The 18,645-nt window shown below is 38.0% G+C and overlaps 1 protein-coding gene across 2 annotated transcripts in view; it reads left to right on the forward strand.

The window, feature by feature from the left end:
• HTT (huntingtin) overlaps positions 1 to 18,645 on the forward strand; it is a 78,466-nt gene that overhangs the window by 47,687 nt on the left and 12,134 nt on the right. For both annotated transcript variants that reach the window (XM_038134686.1, XM_038134687.1), the window contains 15 exons: positions 2,630 to 2,837; positions 4,314 to 4,455; positions 5,693 to 5,872; positions 7,298 to 7,474; positions 8,566 to 8,642; positions 9,875 to 10,013; positions 11,536 to 11,658; positions 12,527 to 12,740; positions 12,945 to 13,090; positions 13,563 to 13,740; positions 14,028 to 14,120; positions 14,537 to 14,724; positions 15,359 to 15,485; positions 16,349 to 16,449; positions 18,279 to 18,433. In XM_038134686.1, the coding sequence (XP_037990614.1) occupies positions 2,630 to 2,837; positions 4,314 to 4,455; positions 5,693 to 5,872; positions 7,298 to 7,474; positions 8,566 to 8,642; positions 9,875 to 10,013; positions 11,536 to 11,658; positions 12,527 to 12,740; positions 12,945 to 13,090; positions 13,563 to 13,740; positions 14,028 to 14,120; positions 14,537 to 14,724; positions 15,359 to 15,485; positions 16,349 to 16,449; positions 18,279 to 18,433 (2,248 nt within the window). The remainder of the gene's footprint in view (positions 1 to 2,629; positions 2,838 to 4,313; positions 4,456 to 5,692; positions 5,873 to 7,297; positions 7,475 to 8,565; positions 8,643 to 9,874; positions 10,014 to 11,535; positions 11,659 to 12,526; positions 12,741 to 12,944; positions 13,091 to 13,562; positions 13,741 to 14,027; positions 14,121 to 14,536; positions 14,725 to 15,358; positions 15,486 to 16,348; positions 16,450 to 18,278; positions 18,434 to 18,645) is intronic.

Genomic DNA, 18,645 nt, shown 5'->3' on the forward strand with positions numbered 1-18,645 from the left:
TTTCTTCTGTCTTTGTGGAACAAAATGTAAGTAGTGATTATTCATCTCTCCTTGTAAGTGTCTAAAATTTTTCAGTCCAGAAAACACAAAGCATTCCAAATTTGTGGCTGTATTTCTCGTGTTTTATCTCAGTTTGGAGGTTGGTTGGTATGTCTAGCTTAAAATACTGAGTCACAGACCACTAGTTCAGACTCATGACAAGGAAGGTTCCTGGCTTTTGCCATAATTATTAAAAATATATAAAACAAACAAGCAAAAAAAAAACCCCCAACAAGCCAAACAACAAAAAACTAACCAACCAAAACACCACCCCAGAAAACCAGGAAAGGTGGCACTTTTCCAGCTAGCCAGTCTTGATTTCCTTTCTTCAGGTTTGGAAATTTTCCCTTAGGTTTCTTCTGCTGGATACCTAATGCCTACCCCTTTGGTACTTCCTTAGTCCATAGCTTGATTCCTTAGTCTCATTTTCTGAATAGTGGTGCTATCATGCCTTTCTTTTATTCTTTCTTTGCTATGACTGCCCTTTTTGCCTTCTGATTTTCAGCTTGCAGCTGAAGTGCAACCTTGGTTTACTCTTAGTTGTCTGCAATTTGAAAGGTCTTGACACAAGTCCCTGGTTCTTCATAGGCTTCCTTGGGGACATGGGACAAGGAACTCTGTGTTGTGTTGCCTTGGTCTGTAAAATGGGAGTCCTCCAAACTGAGGTTCTTTGTGCAAAGACTCCAGGAGTATGTGTGAAGAAACACAAAATTAATCTTTGCTTTAGGGTCCAGAACTCTGGACATAGAGAGTGATGGTTCTCTTCATATATGTCTGTTACAGTAATAATTTTATTATGTTTTTATACTATTTTATTATATTAAATTATGTACTATAATAGTATATGTTTGAATTATATTTTAATTTGTGTTTAGGAGAAATATTTGAATAAAATAATAACAAATTATAATAAATTATAACAACTAACTTATACCAGGGTGTTTTGGCATAAAGGGATTAAATGGTGTCAAGCCAGGAGCAATGAAATCAGAAAGTGAAGCTGGTGATTGAAACTGGGGCAGTGGGTTCTTCCATAGTGGGATCTGGGGATAATTGAAAGGAAGACTCAGCTAGTTCTGCTGCTGTGACTGTCTTCCAGGCTGCACTGGGAGTCTTGCCAGGAATTACGTAGAAATTTTCCTGCAAAATTAAAATTAAATATTAAAATACTCATGCAGAGCACTGGGATATGTGGATTAGATGATCTCTAGAAATTAATTTAATGTAAAGCTACAAATAACTCCACATATATTACTACCACTAGTACTAGGGCTGTATTTTCATGTCATAACATATTTATTTAGGTTGACATTAACTAACTGCCTGAATTTGTAATACTTTTCTTTTGTTCAGTTAGAACCTCCGTAATTATTTTCTCTTTAAGTTATATTGTCCTAACAATGGGTGTAGCTTACAGCAATTTGTGTGTGAAACATAGGCTGTATTCTGTAATTTCTAACGCTGTTCTGTTTGGATGTTTTGTCTTCTCACCCATTGCAGTTTTTTTGAAATGTGAGCATTGCTGACTCCTGTGTTTCCAACTGTAGGAAGCTACTAGATTATAAATGAACATTCTCAATCTGTTCCTTTGAAGTTGGAAATAAAAGGCATGGACAAAGTAAAAAGATGAGCATGCAGTGGCTTTTATGACTGCAGGAAGTCACTAGATGGTGTAGTTTCTGCAAATGCAGGGAGCTGGAATGGGACTAGCACTGCTTTGCTAATAAGTGGAACCAGAGATTTGAGACTCAGCTATTTTTCCCATTCTTTGCTATTTACATTGTGTGTTTGTCAGTCCTGGGGGCAGCTTAAATTGGTCCACATGGCTGTGGAATTTACAGCTTCATTCTTCTGTATGTCTAGCAAGGAAAGCAAGTAACATTGCAGATTTCCTTCATTATTCTGATTAGGTCTTGGTTCCTAACTGACTCTGAAGAAACTTTTTTCCCTGATCTTATCTTGTCATAGAAACTCAAAAAGTCCTATACCTTTAGACAACTTTCCTTGTTTTCCCACCATTTGCTAATTTCTTTTTTCCCAACATTTATTTTGGCATACAAACACAGAACCTGCCATTAAGAAAGCAAAATTCTGCTTTTTTGCTGAGTGTTCCGTTTCCAGGGTAATGGCAGAAATACCTGATTTTTGCACTTTAGAAATTGGATGAAAGACAATAAATTTAGTTTTAACTAAATGTGTTTGGAAAATCATCCTCTGAAGTAGCATACTCATAGGTGTTCTTCCTTAACATGCTGAGTAGTTACCTCAAGGTTCTTAAGTACAACATCTATGTTTTAATTTACAAACAACAAACTAACCCTGGTCCACAGGTGACAGTTTTAAGTTTAATGAAGGTTTTAATATATCAGATTAATGAGAATTGTCATGAAACCTATCTTAACATTATTTATTGAGTCTGAGAGCTGGTAATTACTGGCTTACACACTGCACCAGGGCAAACTTCATCACCTTAAATTTGTAAAACTGCTTAAAATTTACCTTTCTTACAGGAATTCTCCCCTGAATAATTTTAAAACTTCAGAATTCAGACTAGAGCTTTGTTATTCTAACATGGTTTTATTGTTTTCAGGGATGTTTAGAAGAATCACAGCTGCAGCCACCAGACTTTTTACAGGAGATGGATCTGATGGTAGTTTCTATACGCTTGAAAGTCTGAGTGAGCTTGTTCAGTCCATGATTCCCACTCATCCTTCTTTAGTTCTCCTCTGGTGTCACATCTTGCTTCTTGTCAATTATACCAACTACAACTGGTGGTCAGAAGTGCATCAAACCCCAAAGTGAGTTTTGGTTTTGTTCCCTAGTAGTGTGTTTCATATAATTATATTTTCTAAAATTATATTAAAACAATCCAGCTGCTTTCTGCCAAGCCTGTCATTGAATGGTGCTGCTTGGATTATGAAACGTAGTTCTGGATTTACTTCATGTGTGTACATATTGTCTGTTCTGATATTGGTGTGACTTCCAAACTAAGGAAATGTGTCCTGCAATCAGTTGCTCCTCAGAAGAAGTGCCAGGTAATCTCTCCACTTGTAAGGCAAGAAAACTTCATCTTTGTGCTACTTTTTATTGAAACTGTGGAAATAACATAGCAAAATACTCAGTGTTTCATGTTTATGTGGAGACCTCATATTTTACTTTGTAGGAAACAACCAGCCAGTGGAGATAATGAACACTTGTTGTGTTTGTGATAATACAATCTGATCATGTAACTGTAACTGTAGCTACAGGGTTATCTGTTCTCAGTGGGTCTTTGCTTAATGCAGTCAAAACGTGGCATTAGAACCCTGCTGGTTCATTAGCATTTAGCACTGTAATAACCTCACTTAATACTAACTCTCTGAAATTTGGAGATTGGTTCTAAAATGGGTATTCTCTTTGTCTGAAGTTAGTTTATCCCATCTTTCAAGCATGGGAATGATTTGTCCTTGGTGGATAGGAAGGGACCTCCTGTGAGGGTGGGTATTCCTCTGTATTAACTGTGGAGGGAGGTGAACAAGTGACACTTGAGGGACATTTCTCGTGCTTGTTCAGTCTCATCTTGCTCTGCAACTGAAGTGCATCAATAATTCCACAAATGTAAGATTCTTGCTTAAGTTCAATCTTATGTATTGAAAATATATTATTCTAATTTGTGGAAACATGGAATTACCAGGATAATGAGCAAAGCAGGCATTGGGAAAGGCGGTCTAGGGCAGGGTGGAATCATCATCCCTGGAAGTGTTGAAAAGGTGTGTGGATGTGGCATTTCAGCATATGGCTTAGTAGTGAGCCGTGATGTGGTGCTAGGTTAAAGGTTGGATTTGATGATCTTACAGGCAACTTTGATGATTCTATGAACTAAAATAGCAGTACATTTTTTTAAAATTTACCAGTATGATCTCTTTTCTGGGTTGGGCATCACTTTTAATCTGACACTAGACTAAGTGCTCAAGAACACTGGTTTGGTTTGAGAAGAAAATACTGTAGTAGGTTCTGTTATCCTACTGGAGATGCAACATTCTATGTTTTTCTTTTAAATAACTCATTTGGTTCTTTAGACTGTTTGAAGAAGTAATAAGCAATGCTGCAATTGTTAAAAAATAAAGATCTGATGGAAAGCCAAGTGTCTACTTCAAGGAAGCGTAACGTTTGAGTGAAATTTACAGGAAAAGAGGTGTCATGTAAGGACTTTGGTAGGATACTCCAAGCACTTTGTTCATGTTTCAGTAGCCATACCAAGAAAATAGTAACAACATAAAATGTGCTTTTTGCAGGCGACACAGCCTTTCTACTACAAAATTGCTGAGCCCTCATATATCTGGAGACAGCGATGAGTCCGACTTGGAATCTAAGCGTGGCATGTGCAATCGTGAGATAGTGAGAAGAGGAGCACTCATTCTCTTCTGTGACTATGTTGTAAGTTTTGAATTATGACTTTTATAATTACAGTTTTGAGTTATTTTAGGATGCTGACAGTCATTTATTACTGATATATGTTAACTGAAGAGCGGAGTGTGTTAAGTAAAAAATGAAGATCTGTGAAACTAGTAATTTTATTTTCAGATGGTGCTTCTGTAAGCTTAGATATGACCTCATTTGGCATTGTTTTCTGTTCTGAACTGAGAGTTCTCTTGACTTGTAAAGTTTACATGGTGGGCAATAGAATTACCTTCTGGGTATCACATCCCTTACTTGGGAGGTGCTTGGAGCACAGTAAGTAGCTCCAGACTTCGCAACATCAGTAGCAGTGCACAGTGTCCAGGAGACAACAAATTTCCATCTCTACACCATAAGAGGTTTTACATTAACATTTTAACTTCCTTTTTGGTTGTCCAGTGAAGCCAATTTCTGTGGCTTTGGCCTTTTGCTGCCTCAATATTAGAGTTTTAGTTCATTGGGAACTTTTGAAGTGAATTTTCAGTAGTTGGAGGTATTGCACTTGGCTTTGCACCTCAGATCACTTTGAAGGTAAGGAAACTGCATTCCTTTCAGGTTCAACTGAACAGAAAGCTTTGTTTAGGAAGCATTTCAAGTACTAATGGACAGTCACTAGAGTCAGATTAGAGGTCATCCAAGGTAAAATCCTCCAAAACCTCTTTACTGAGGTACTGTACAAGCTCTCAGCATTGCCTGGTTAACTCTGCAGATATTTTCGTGTTGCATTCCACTGCTTGTTGATATACAGAAGCCTTTAGAGGTTTGATATTAATTATTGCCAGATCTCTTTGGATTAGCTTTCCAGAAATTCTTCATTTTGTGTTAAAGGCCAGTAGTAATAAGAAATCTTTATGAAGCCTAAATGAAAATCGCATTTTGCAAGACAATTCTGTGTATATGTTTATTTCAAACCCATTTCATTAAAAGCAGCATCTTTGAATCAACCTTCTCAATTTACTTGTTTCTAACTTGTTTTTTAGTGCTTTTAGAAAAATAAGCTGCGTGTTCATAGTAAATACCTTAATTTGCAGCGAGAGCAAAACATTTGGAAAATTTATCATGTAAAAATAATGATGGTGGTATTAAGATATAGACACTCTTTGCCATTATTTCAAAATAGCTACCAGAATTATATATAAGAAACTTCATGTTGTATTATGTTTAGTAATTAAAATCTTAATTACTGTAATCAAATTTTAATTTTTTTCCCCTTCAGTGTCAAAACCTACATGATTCAGAACACCTGACCTGGCTTATTGTGAATCATGTTCAAGACTTGATTAATCTGTCCCATGAACCTCCAGTACAAGATTTTATCAGTGCTGTTCACAGGAATTCAGCAGCCAGTGGTCTCTTCATCCAGGCCATTCAGTCACGCTGTGAGAATCTTGCAGCTGTAAGTTTAACTTCTTGACTTCTTGTCAAGAATAAAGTCACTTCATGTCAGCATAAGTTTAACTGATAAGTATGCAAAGAATGACATTTCTGGGTCATTTATCAACTTGTAATTTTATTTTTAAAGTCACTTACTTAAAAATGCAAGCAGTGAACCTTATATTAGCAACTTCAGCATTAGATGTGTTCCTGTCCATCAAATCTATGAATTCATGTGGAGATGGTTAAGCTGCTTTTCTTCCTTAGTGGATATTTTCCCACATAATCAATATCTGATGGGTAAATGAGATGTAACTTTCAACTTTGATTTCAGTGCCTTAGTAGTATAAATAGCAAACTAACTACAGAGGCAGGAGTAGGAACCAGTCCATCTTCATATGCCCTGGCAATATGAAAATGATTTGTGAGCTCATGCTTTCCCCATTGATCTGTTCTGAAAGTTGTAGCCACTTGGTGAGGGAAAATCGCCAAGAAATTCAGGGTATTATTTCTGTTGATTATTTTAGTTTTCAAATTAAAAGGAGTGGATGATGTTTTATAGGGATATAAGGTTGTATGCATCTCTCTCAATCATGGGAAATTTCATTTGCTGGACTTTCTCTAGAGATAATTGTGATTAATGTGATAATAATCTAGAGATAATTGTGCCACCTGCACCCTGAGTAGCTTCAGTGCCATTTCCTATCTCCTTCCATTGTCTCTGTGCAAATCTAGGGCAGCTTTAAAGTTATGAGATATTAGTCTGGGTTTCACTAGCTGAGAATCAGCAGAATGAACCAACCTGAATATGTTTTAGTGGAAGAGGTAGTCACTGTGTGAAATGCTTGGTGATTATCAGGAAAGACAGTAAAATTAAAATAGCTGGTATTAACAGACTGCTCTAAACAAAGATTGGTTTCATGAGTCAAACTAGTTTGTCTCTGTGTTTCTCCTTTTAGAATATTAGTGCTGAATTGGTGCTTATATTTAAAAAAAATTAAAAAAATATTTGCACATCCTTTTGAATCTGAGTTGCAACTGCTGTTTCTTAACAAATGCTCTGAAAACCCCTCTGGATTTCTGTACTGTCATGTGTCTTGACCATGCACATGTTCCTGCCTTCTTCCAGAAAAGAGTTGAAGCTTCTCACTCTGTTCAAAGCCTTTTGCAATTTCACTTAAATCTGTAGCTTTTTTCCCCTAAAAGTTTTGCTTCCTATGTTTTGCTTACTCATGTAAGAGTAAGCTTTTACAGTTACACATCAAACAACTTAGTGTTCATATTAATTAAATGACCCAGTAACTCATTCACACAGAGACCATTATATGGATCAGGTCATTGTCTGCTATAGTTTTTTCTGAGTGTCTTTCCCTTTAAGATCTTTGTATTCCAAACTGATTGTAATTTCTTTGTCCATTTCTCTGTCCGGTGCTGTTTGAACATGTAGCCCACGACCCTGAAGAAAACCTTGCAGTGCTTGGAGGGAATCCACCTGAGCCAGTCCGGGGCTGTGCTGACGCTGTACGTGGACAAGCTGCTGTGCACTCCCTTCCGCGTGCTGGCCCGCATGGTGGACACGCTGGCCTGCCGCCGCGTGGAAATGCTGCTGGCAGCAACTCTGCAGGTACACAGCCCTCCCTGCCTGGGGGGCACTCCGGGTGCTACCCTGCAATCCCTGCCTGGGAGGCACTCTGGGTGCTACCCTGCAGTCCCTGCCTGGGGGGCACTCTGGGTGCTACCCTGCAATCCCTGCCTGGGAGGCACTCTGGGTGCTGCCCTGCAATCCCTGCCTGGGAGGCACTCTGGGTGCTACCCTGCAATCCCTGCCTGGGGGGCACTCTGGGTGCTACCTACCCTGCAATCCCTGCCTGGGGGGCACTCTGGGTGCTACCCTGCAATCCCTGCCTGGGAGGCACTCTGGGTGCTGCCCTGCAATCCCTGCCTGGGAGGCACTCTGGGTGCTACCCTGCAATCCCTGCCTGGGGGGCACTCTGGGTGCTACCTACCCTGCAATCCCTGCCTGGGGGGCACTCTGGGTGCTACCTACCCTGCCTGGGGGGCACTCTGGGTGCTACCCTGCAATCCCTGCCTGGGAGGCACTCTGGGTGCTACCTGCCCTGTAATCCCTGCCTGGGAGGCACTCTGGGTGCTACCTGCCCTGCAATCCCTGCCTGGGGGGCACTCTGGGTGCTACCCTGCAATCCCTGCCTGGGAGGCACTCTGGGTGCTACCTGCCCTGCAGTCCCTGCCTGGGAGGCACTCTGGGTGCTACCTACCCTGCAATCCCTGCCTGGGGGGCACTCTGGGTGCTACCTACCCTGCAATCCCTGCCTGGGAGGCACTCTGGGTGCTACCTACTCTGCAATCCCTGCCTGGGGGACACTCTGGGTGCTACCTACCCTGCAATCCCTGCCTGGGGGGCACTCTGGGTGCTGCCCTGCAATCCCTGCCTGGGGGACACTCTGGGTGCTACCCTGCAATCCCTGCCTGGGGGGCACTCTGGGTGCTACCAGTTTGTCAAGAGAAATGGTTTAAAATACATCAAAATATGATTAAGTGATTTCATTCGACGAATTTTTAAATTTAGTATATAGATACATGGATGTTTACTTTATTTCACTTTATCTGCCTGTAACTTTGTTGATCTGGTAAAAGTATTTTTGGGGATTTTACATATATCTGTCCTGTAAAATTCTTGTGATTTTTTTCATATAGAACAGCATTGCTCAGTTACCAGTTGAAGAACTGGATAGAATTCAGGAGTATCTTCAAAACAGTGGACTAGCAGCAAGGTAAATAATACCAACAATACCATTAAAATGTCAAACTAAGTAGCGTTCTAATACAAATTGTGTTAACTTTGTTTTCCCACATTTTGGCTTTTTTCCTAGAGGTCAGATAGTGGGTTGTTTTTGGGGGTAAAATGGGATTTAAGCCTCTCGTAAGATGCTGGCATGTTCTGGCCCAAGGTGCAGTTGTGCTGGCTGTGTTGATTTTGCAATAAGAACTACTTAAGAACTGAAGCAAGCTCTAGAGGGTTGCTTCAAATCCTCTTTCCTGCATCCCACTCAGTATTTAACTTTTAAGAGACAGCAGCTGCGAATTAATTTCTTGACAAAATCTGTTTTACTAAAGTGAATTTTATTTTCTTCAAACTTGCAAAATATTGTCAGTTCAAGCTAAGTGGGCTTGGTTTTTTTTAGTTTGTTTTTTTTTTCTCCCAGACAACGGTGTTAAAAATTTTAACTATTTAGTCTCCTGGCTGTTTAAAGTGCTGATATAAAAAGGAGCAAATTACTAATTGTTTTTAAAACTTCTGTTTGATGTTGGAAAGATCCTATATACTCCTCTTGTCATTGTTTGAGGTTAATATCTGTTGACTGAAATAAGTACGGGAAAGAACACAAAATGTGAGACTGCAGTAGAGCAATAGTAATGTGCCTGCATAGGTAATGTTCAATTTAATTTAAAAAAAAATTAAAAAAATTACTTTGTACAAGTTCTTGACAGCAGTATTGGAAGTTAAAAAACCCCCACAAAAACGTGTGCCAAAAAAAAAATCTCTGACACTGACATAAATCCAGAAACTGGAGTTTTTAGTACAGTGAAGGATTATTTTTTTAATAGAAGTATAGTTTTAGTGGATTATTGGTTAGCATCTGTTAAAATGTATTTTTTGCAGTCAAATAATCAGTACACTAACTTTGACTCGTCTTACTCATTAAAAGACGTGCTGGATAAAGAAAGGTGTATTTTAAGCTTAGGTATATCACTAATTTTATTGCTAAATTAGATTTAAATCTTTATTTGTTGGTGGTGCTGAGTTAATAAATTTTGGCCTCTGATACCCAAACAAAGTTTGCATCGTGTGATTGCATGTATCTAACAAAAAACTGAGGACACTACTGCTTTTTTGTCCTGGGATTGGAATTGAGTCACTGGATGTCTTTCCAGTTAAATGATTGTTGTTAAATGATTTACAAAGCTAAGATAGCCCTCTGCTGATGTGTTCCTCTGTTTTCAGACACCAAAGGCTCTACTCACTCCTGGATAGGTTTCGTCTCATGGTAGCTCCAGACACAACCAGTCCCTTACCTCTGGTCACCTCACACCCACTGGATGGAGAAGACCAACCACCTTTAGAGAATGTCGTTCTAGACAAAGTAAGATTATGTTTAGAAAGAGTCACTAGAAGTGCCTTGGCTATAAACAGGCTTTATTCTTTACAAAATATTTAAATGCAGCTTATTTTTACTACGCAGTTAATGCTCTCAGGATTGTCATATTGTATCTCAAATATAGATCAGTGATTAATTTCATGTGTGTTGGCTGACTGTTGAACTTAGAATGGATGATTAGCACAAACATAGATGTTTGTTATATTGACAGTGCTGTGAAAAATTTACCAAGTTTGGTTTCTTTGCTCAGCTTTAATGGAAGGATTTATATACAGTTCAATAGAGGCAGACAAATAATCTTGTTTTCTTGATATGTTTTACTACAGATATTAGTTTTATTCATTTGCTGAAAGTTGTTGGCTGTCTCTTGGAAATTAAACATTGCTTGTTCAGTTTTTCCTTCTCAGTTTTAAATTACTTTCAGAGAACAATCAAGAATACTGAACTGTTTCTGTCTTTCGTAAACTCAGACATGTTTATTTCCAAGTGAAGTGGAAGGCTAAGAGCAAATCTTGGGGCCTTCTGTGTCTTCCTTTTTTCTAGTTTATCCCATGGTACAAATAATTTCTCCTTTTCATCCCTCCATGTTCTATAGTGATACACAGTAATGGGAAACTTATGTAACTGAGATGGCAAAAATTATTTGATTAGCTGATAGTTGGGATGAGTCTGAGCAGTCATTGGCTTAGGGGAGATGTTGAGACCTACTTGGACAGCAGGAGAAAATGCTGTGCCCAGAAACCATTTACCCATAGCTTTGTCTTCAAATTACCCCAAAAATCTCCTTTGTCTGTCACTGTAAATACTAAACAAATGTCGTTTTTGTGTGCTTCCTCCACGACTTCTGCATGGTTCACAGAACCACAGAATATCTTACATTGAAAGGGACTCATAAGGATCAATGAGGCCAACTCCCTACTTCTCACAGGGCTACATAAAAATAAATCCTATCGCTAATAACATTGTCCAGATGCTCCTTGAACTCTGACAGGTTTAGTTGTGTTCTAATTAATTAATGTAGCAAATTTATTTGAATCTCTGAATATATATAATATTTACATTTATTATTTTTCTTTATTATATATATATTATTTGAAGAGTTTTCTTCCTTGGTTATAGTATTGTTTTTTCTCTAATTACTGTTATATTTTTGTGACTACTGAGTATTCCATGCTTTTTTTTCTAGATAGTCTGGTCATGTTTAGGATCCTAATACAAGTATCTGCACTCTATATTGAGTAATTTTTCCTCATTTCCTGTCCAGACTTTATGGAAATAGACAACTTGTCACTGAACATCCATTGGTCCAGTTTAAGATGTTCCATTTCCATTCACCAGTTGTTTGTTTTACTTTGCTTTTTAATTTGAGGGGGGTTTATTTATAATAATGTAGCCTACAGATGTCTTAGACATTCAGTGGTAATGAGCAGTTCTCCCCCTGCCCCCATATCTTGTGTTGTTTTCTGAAAACGAGTATGTAATGAATTTCCTTTTTTGATCTTTGAAGGACTGGTATGTGTCACTAGTGCGGTCACAGTGCTACATCAAGGCTGACTCAGCACTTCTAGAAGGAGCAGAGCTGGTAAATAGGATTCCTCAGCCTGACCTGAGCTCCTTCATGACCAGCAAGGTAACTATGTCAGAGGAGGAGGATGAAAATAGTTCAAGTGTTCCTATTGGTAATATTAATATATTACATTCTGAAGTGTTTACATTCTTAAATGTAAACACTTCAAATTTGTATAATACTGATACTGATAATATATACTGATAATATTAATTCACTTAATTTTAGAAACTAAAATAGCAGATATTTGTGTAGAACAGTGGATATCTGTCTAGCAGTGTTGCTAATAGTAACTTAATAGTAGTACAGTCTGGATAGATAGAATGGAAACAAAAGTTTATTTATGTATTGCAATCAGAAAAATCCAATTTTACTGTTTTACATAATCTTGATTCACAATACAGTCTCTTCCAAGGCCAGCTGTTTCTGTAACCCCTTCAATATCTGTGCTGGATGACTTGCAGTAAGCCAATAACAGGCCACAGACAGTAAATTTGGCATAAAGGACAACTTGTATCTAAGAATGTCTTTTGTTCAAATTCTCACTATGATATTTGTTGCTGGTATGCTGAAATAATAGTAAGAAAACTATTTCTAAAAATATACTTGATTTGTTTGTTTGAACACTTATTACTTGAAGATTCCTTGCATGTATTCCTTGTCATCCTTAAGCTTTATTTACATGTTGTCCTGAAAATTTGGAATAAGCATATTGACTTTTCTTTCCAATATGGTTCTGGTTGGAATTGAAATTTTGAGCCAGTGTGGGCTAAACCATATTGTTACACTACAGTAGGGCAGAGGTGCTAATAATAAGTTAGTTAATCAATAAACTGTAAATTTACCACCATGTTAGTATGTTAGAATAATTCCACCAGATACTTACTTTCACTATAAAAGCAATTTCTTTTTATTTCTTCTTTGATTTCAGGAATTCAACCTAAGCTTGTTAGCACCTTGTTTAAGCCTTGGCATGAATGAGATCTCAAGGGAGCAGAAGAGCAGCCTCTTTGAAACAGCTCGGAGGGTAACTCTGGACCACGTGTCTTCTGCTGTACAAAACCTTCCAGCCAACCACCAGGTTTTTCAGCCACTATTGCCAACTGAGCCATCAGCCTACTGGAAAAAACTAAGCGATATCTTTGGTAATAGAAATAATGATCTTTTAAAGTTTATTCTCTCCTCTGCAAAGATACTTTACAGATGTCTTGTGAATACATGAACTTACTATTAAAAAAAAAAAAAAAGCAAGATACCTGGCATAAAAGTGCTTATGAAATAGTTCTGAAAAACGTTTATTGAATGGAAAAAATACAAACTGCTAGATTTCATCCAGTCTTATTTTATAGGAGATGAGGTGATGTATCAGTCTATGATGACACTTTGTCGTGCACTGGCTCAGTATGTGTTGTTACTCTCAAAACTACCAGCTGGTCTCCGTGTTCCTCCTGACAAAGAGGGTGATATCCTGAAATTCGTAGTGATGTCAGTAGAGGTAAGAAACTACACCTCAATTAAAGATGGCAATGAAATGTTGAGAGAGAGAACAACTCTATCTTAAACTGATCACCACTGAGTAATTTTTGACTGGGGCAATTCTTTTGTCTTAACTGTAGAAAGTTCTTCTTAGTGTTTTTTTGTGTTTGACCTGTGCTAGTAAATCAGATTTGGGTTGTGGGACAAGGACAGCTTTATACAAGGAGAGGTTGATTGATGGAATGACGCTGGCATTTGAGAGAATGGGTCCTGCACTGATTTTTGGGACACTTAATAAACAGTATATAAATGTCATAATTTTCTTGTACTTAAAATAAGTAGTGTTTTCTCAAGAAAAAAAAGGATATTATTTGCTACTAATACTTTACATTTTGCTGAGTTAAATTAAAAAAAAAAAAAAGTCACCCTTGGTTAGAAGTTGTTCTGTATTGAGAATTTGCTGTTAATGGGGAACTTCTCTTTTTGTACAGGCACTATCATGGCATTTAGTGCATGACCAGATTCCATTAAGTGTAGATCTTCAAGCTGGCCTGGATTGTTGCTGTCTGACACTACAGCAGCCTAGTCTCTGGAATTTGCTGTCTTCTGCAGCTCATGTGACATATGCTTGCTCCTTAATTAACTGCGTTAGATTCATCATAGAAGCAGGTGAGTGCAGTTTGATCAGCCAGGAGAAAAGTTTTGTTAATAGATTGCCAGTCATCATTGATCAAATGCTGTGTGTCTGGAATATTTCCTTGGAGTCCTTATTAATAATTCGTTTGACACATTTAGTTCTTACTACTTTAATTTTCCGTTTAAAATTTAGTGTTTACTTTTGAACTTGGCAAATGCCTTGGATATGTCCAAACATTTGACAACTATGTGGTGTTGATTAAAAAATGGAATATGAAATAGGTAATAGCTGTATCATTCAAATATTTTCTCCATTTCAGTTGCTGTGGAACCTGGTAATCAGCTTATGAGTCCTGAAAGAAAGAATACTTCAAAACCTTTAAGTGAGGGGGAAATTGATTCAAATGTACAGAGTAAGTAAACAGTGAATTTTGCTTCTACCCTAAACTTTCACTGAAGAAGTATTTTTGGTACCCTTTCCATTACTACTATTTTTAACAATGAAAGTTCATCAGAGACCTTATTTGTATTTGGTAAATGTCTATTAAATGTAGATTGCCATATTTTTACAGGTATAGTTGTTTTTTCTTGAAAGTTATACATTAATGCAGATTTTTCTTTCGGGGAGATTCTGTTAGCTGTGCAGCATGCTACAGACTGAGCTTTTTAAAGTGTGGGATTTTAAATTTTTAAAATTTCTTTTTATGTCCTTATTGTGGTTTTGTCCTTTTTAATTAACATTCTCTTTTGTTAAGAATTTTTTGTCTTTTTAAATTATTTGTGTTTTGAGTGGATTTGTAAAGCTGAATTTCTTTCTCTCCCAACAAAGAAACAAAACACATTATTGCAGCATGTGAAATGATAGCTGAGATGGTGGAATGCTTACAGACTGTCTTGTCACTGGGGCACAAAAGAAACAGCAGCATCCCTGCATTTCTCACTCCTGTCCTCAAGAACATCATCATCAGTTTAGCAAGGCTGCCTTTAGTGAACAGTTACACCAGAGTACCTCCCTTGGTATGTTTATTATGCTTTGCTTTCAGGACTTTAAAAGTTATTGCAAATCTTTGAAAACCAAACATGGTGCTGCATCTGAAGTTCTACGACAGTAGGACTTCAACCTTCAGCTGGTTTGATCAATCAATTTTTCTTTTTGAACACTGAGTAACAAACAGCATGTGCAAGGCCACTTCTCTGTTTCTCAGTGCTCTGTTTTTGAGGGGATGTAAAAACATAAGTTTTTTGGTTGAAATTTTTTTGCCCCCTCTCTGATGTATCAGTGTGTTTTTTCAGACATCAATAGTATGTGAACTGTCTTCCTTAAATTCCTTTCAGCATAATTTCTGCACAATTTCTAAACTGAAATATGTGACAGGAACATACTTGCTTGTGTATCTAAACTTGGACCATAAAACTGGATAATAATTTACAGTGGGAAGTATACTGGAAAAAACCCTAAAATCAGACATGTATTGTACATTGTATGTAAGTTTTGTTAGATGTTCCATCTTCCTTTGAGTATTTTTCTGTTTGGAGAACTACTTTAATTTACTGATGTCTTGTTGCCTTTGAATGGTGCCTGTATATTTAGAGCTGTAATATAAATACTAGATCTGGTTTGGATAATTAAACTTTCATTATGCTTCTTTAGGTCTGGAAATTAGGCTGGTCACCAAAGCCTTCAGGTGACTTTGGCACAGTTTTTCCTGAAATCCCAGTAGAATTTCTTCAAGAAAAGGAAATCTTTAAGGAGTTCATCTATCGCATTAATACACTTGGTATGTACAAAATTGAATGAATACACTTGGCTCTTATTGGGCATTTACCTGTGTTTTGAAATTACTGAACAACTGTATCTGAAACTGTTTGCTAACTTTTATTGCTTACGTGAAAGACAGATAATGTTTCAGAGCAGGTTAGTAATTGTGCTGCAGTAATTCTTACATTTCATTCAATGAAGAGAATGATAGAAATAAAGCCAAAAGTTGTTCCAGCTCAGGGAGATTTCAGTGTCCTCTTGCAGAATGACAACTTGTTTTCTGAGGCATATGCTTGACAGTATGTTTGAGAATATTTTGCTTCCCCCCCACCCCCAACTCTTTTCTATTAATGCAAAGTATAAAAGTCCTGTGTTAAGATACCTCTGTAACCTACCTTCAGCTCAGGCATCAGTTGGGGCTGGAGTAGAAGATACTGAAAAAGTCCTTCCTACCCAAACATTTTAAGAGTGTCTTAGCACAGTGTTTCCAGTTCTCTCCATCTTCTTGGAGCTGAAGGAGAGAAACTGGAGTGTTGTTCTCTGCCATTCCCATCCACACCTAGTAGATCACAGAATCACAGAATAAGCTGAATTGTAAGGAACCCACAAGGATCATGGAGTCCCAGCTCCTGGCCCTGCACAGCAGCATCCCTAGGAGTCACACCATGGGCCTGAGAGTACTGTCCAAACATTTACTAAAATCTGTCAGGCTTGGTGCTCTGATCACTTCCCTGGGAAGCCTGTTCCATTACAAAAACCACCAAAATGAATAGGAAGTGGTATGAAACTAAATCTGTGGAAACAATGTACCTTTTTTTTTAGTGCTGTTCCTTGTTTAGCTTTGTATTGAGACATAATGGCTATCTCTGAGTGTTTCCACAGGGTGGATCAGCCGTACTCAGTTTGAAGAGACTTGGGCCACTTTGCTTGGTGTGCTCGTAACTCAGCCCATTGTGATGGACCAGGAGGAGAACCAGCAAGAGGTAATGCCATTCATTGTGTTTTTTAAAGGAAATGTTACTTAAACCAAGAAAAATGTTTCTATTAATAAAACTGTAAAGCAGAAAAGAAGTGACTATCACTAAGGAATTTTTTCCATTTTGTGTTTCCTTTTTCTCATACTCTAGTGAGTTCAGACACATCCATCTTCTGGCTTAGAGCCTCTGCAAGTGTGCAAATAATGAGGAAAAAAAATTAATGAAGTTGTTTCAACTCTTTATTAGTACATTACTCAACACAGTTTTTGGGGTTTTTTTTGTAAGGCTCTTGACTAGAAATTAATTGACCTGAAGATATATATTCTGTGTCTTGCTCCCACTTGATGACTGTATATTGGATATCTGGGCTTCTAGCTTAGCTAAATGTTCAACATTCATTGGGAGAGCATTTGAGGATCAGAGCTGAAGAAATTTAGAGCAGAATTTGTGTCTAATTTATATACCAAACTATATGTATTTATAAACAAATTCCTATACCAAATACTTGTGTCCAAAGAACAGCAACAAAACTGGGGCTGGGGTTGAGGGAGCTGAGGGTGTTTAGTCTCAGGAAGAGGAGGCTCAGGGGGATCCTCATTACTCTCCACAACTATCTGAAAGGAGGGTGTAGCCAGGCAGGGATTGATCTTGTCTGCCATCTCTCAGCTGAACTCCTTAAGTTGCACCAGGAGAGGTTCAGATTGGGTATTAGGAAAAGAATTTTCACTGAAAGATGGGTTAGGCATTGGAATAAGTTTCCCAGGGAGGTGGTGGAGTCGCTGTCTTTGAGGGTGTTCAGTAGAGGTCTGGATGTGGCACTTAGAGACGTAGTCTAGGGGTAATTATGGTGGTACTGGATTCATGGTTGTACTGGATGGTCTCTGAAGGTCTCTTCCAACCTTAATGATTCTGTGAAAAGTCAAGATGAGAGTGAACTTGGCTATCATGAAAGAGATTTTCCCTCTTCAGCCTACTTAACCTGTTAACAAGCTGATTTTACTGGGTTCCAGTTCTTTGACCTGAAAGATTATTTCCTTAGGCTTGTTCATGGTCCTGATGGTAGGTGCAGAGCCTAAAGCAGTTTGAAGAATTCGGAAGACAAACTGTGGATCCTGAGTAGCAGACAAACGGTTTTGCTTCTCTTGCTTCCTCTTGCAAAAAGGAATAGGGAATCATCATCCCTCTTCCCAGGTTTAGCATCTTCTGTTAGTTATACAGGCTTGGACACCTTGACTTAACTGCTCTCTGCATAATGGCCATGTTGGGTCAGACTTAGGGCAGTCTAGCCATTGGTTGTTCCTTATTTGTCATGTAGAGAGTATTTTTGGAACAAGAATAATATTGCTCCCTTGCTTTCTAAGGCAGACTAGTACATTCAAAATTGCAAATATTTTAAGCACTGTTGTAAATTTCAATATGTTAATATTATCTGAAATAAAAATAAAACTTTTTGAAAGTTGAACATTGGTTGCCATCTTACATCTTCTAAAAAGGATCAGATTCATTTGTGGTCTGATGCTTTGTTTCAACAAGTGACTAATGGGTAGCTGCAAAGAAGGAGGCTACACACTTTAAAAAAAGTTCTGAAATGGACATCTTGGGGTTGTAATGCTGTTGGGACAAGAGAGGGTGCATGCAGACTGATGAGAAGGAAGGATGTGTTGCTGCTGCAGTCAGTGCTTTGTGTACATTGTTTGTCACATAGATTTCTGGATGGGAAAAAGCATGTGTCAGGCTTATTAATGATAATTTAGTGAAACCTGACAAACTGATGTTCAGAGCTTTTGGGGTATTTTTTTTTTAACAATTCAAATTACAGTGAGTTCATTTTACAGGAAGATACAGAGAGGACCCAAATCAATGTTCTGGCAGTGCAGGCCATAACCTCCCTGGTGCTGAGTGCAATGACCATACCTGTTGCAGGCAATCCAGCAGTTAGCTGCTTGGAGCAGCAGCCCCGCAACAAAGCTTTAAAAGCTCTGGACACAAGGTATTTGTTTTCACTTGTTTTCAAATGACAGTTGCTTAGTCTAGTTGTTGGAAAAATACGTGCAGATTGTATTTTTTAAGTAAGAGTATATATATGGATGGATCTATTTACATACAACTTGCAAGCATTTAGCATTGTGAACTTGCTGAGTTAAAAGATTATCTGAAAAAGATAACATCTTAATAAAATCCAGTAAACAGTGTGCAGAACAT

This window comes from Motacilla alba, chromosome 4 (assembly GCF_015832195.1).
Source record: "Motacilla alba alba isolate MOTALB_02 chromosome 4, Motacilla_alba_V1.0_pri, whole genome shotgun sequence".
Taxonomy (NCBI): Eukaryota; Metazoa; Chordata; class Aves; order Passeriformes; family Motacillidae; genus Motacilla; species Motacilla alba.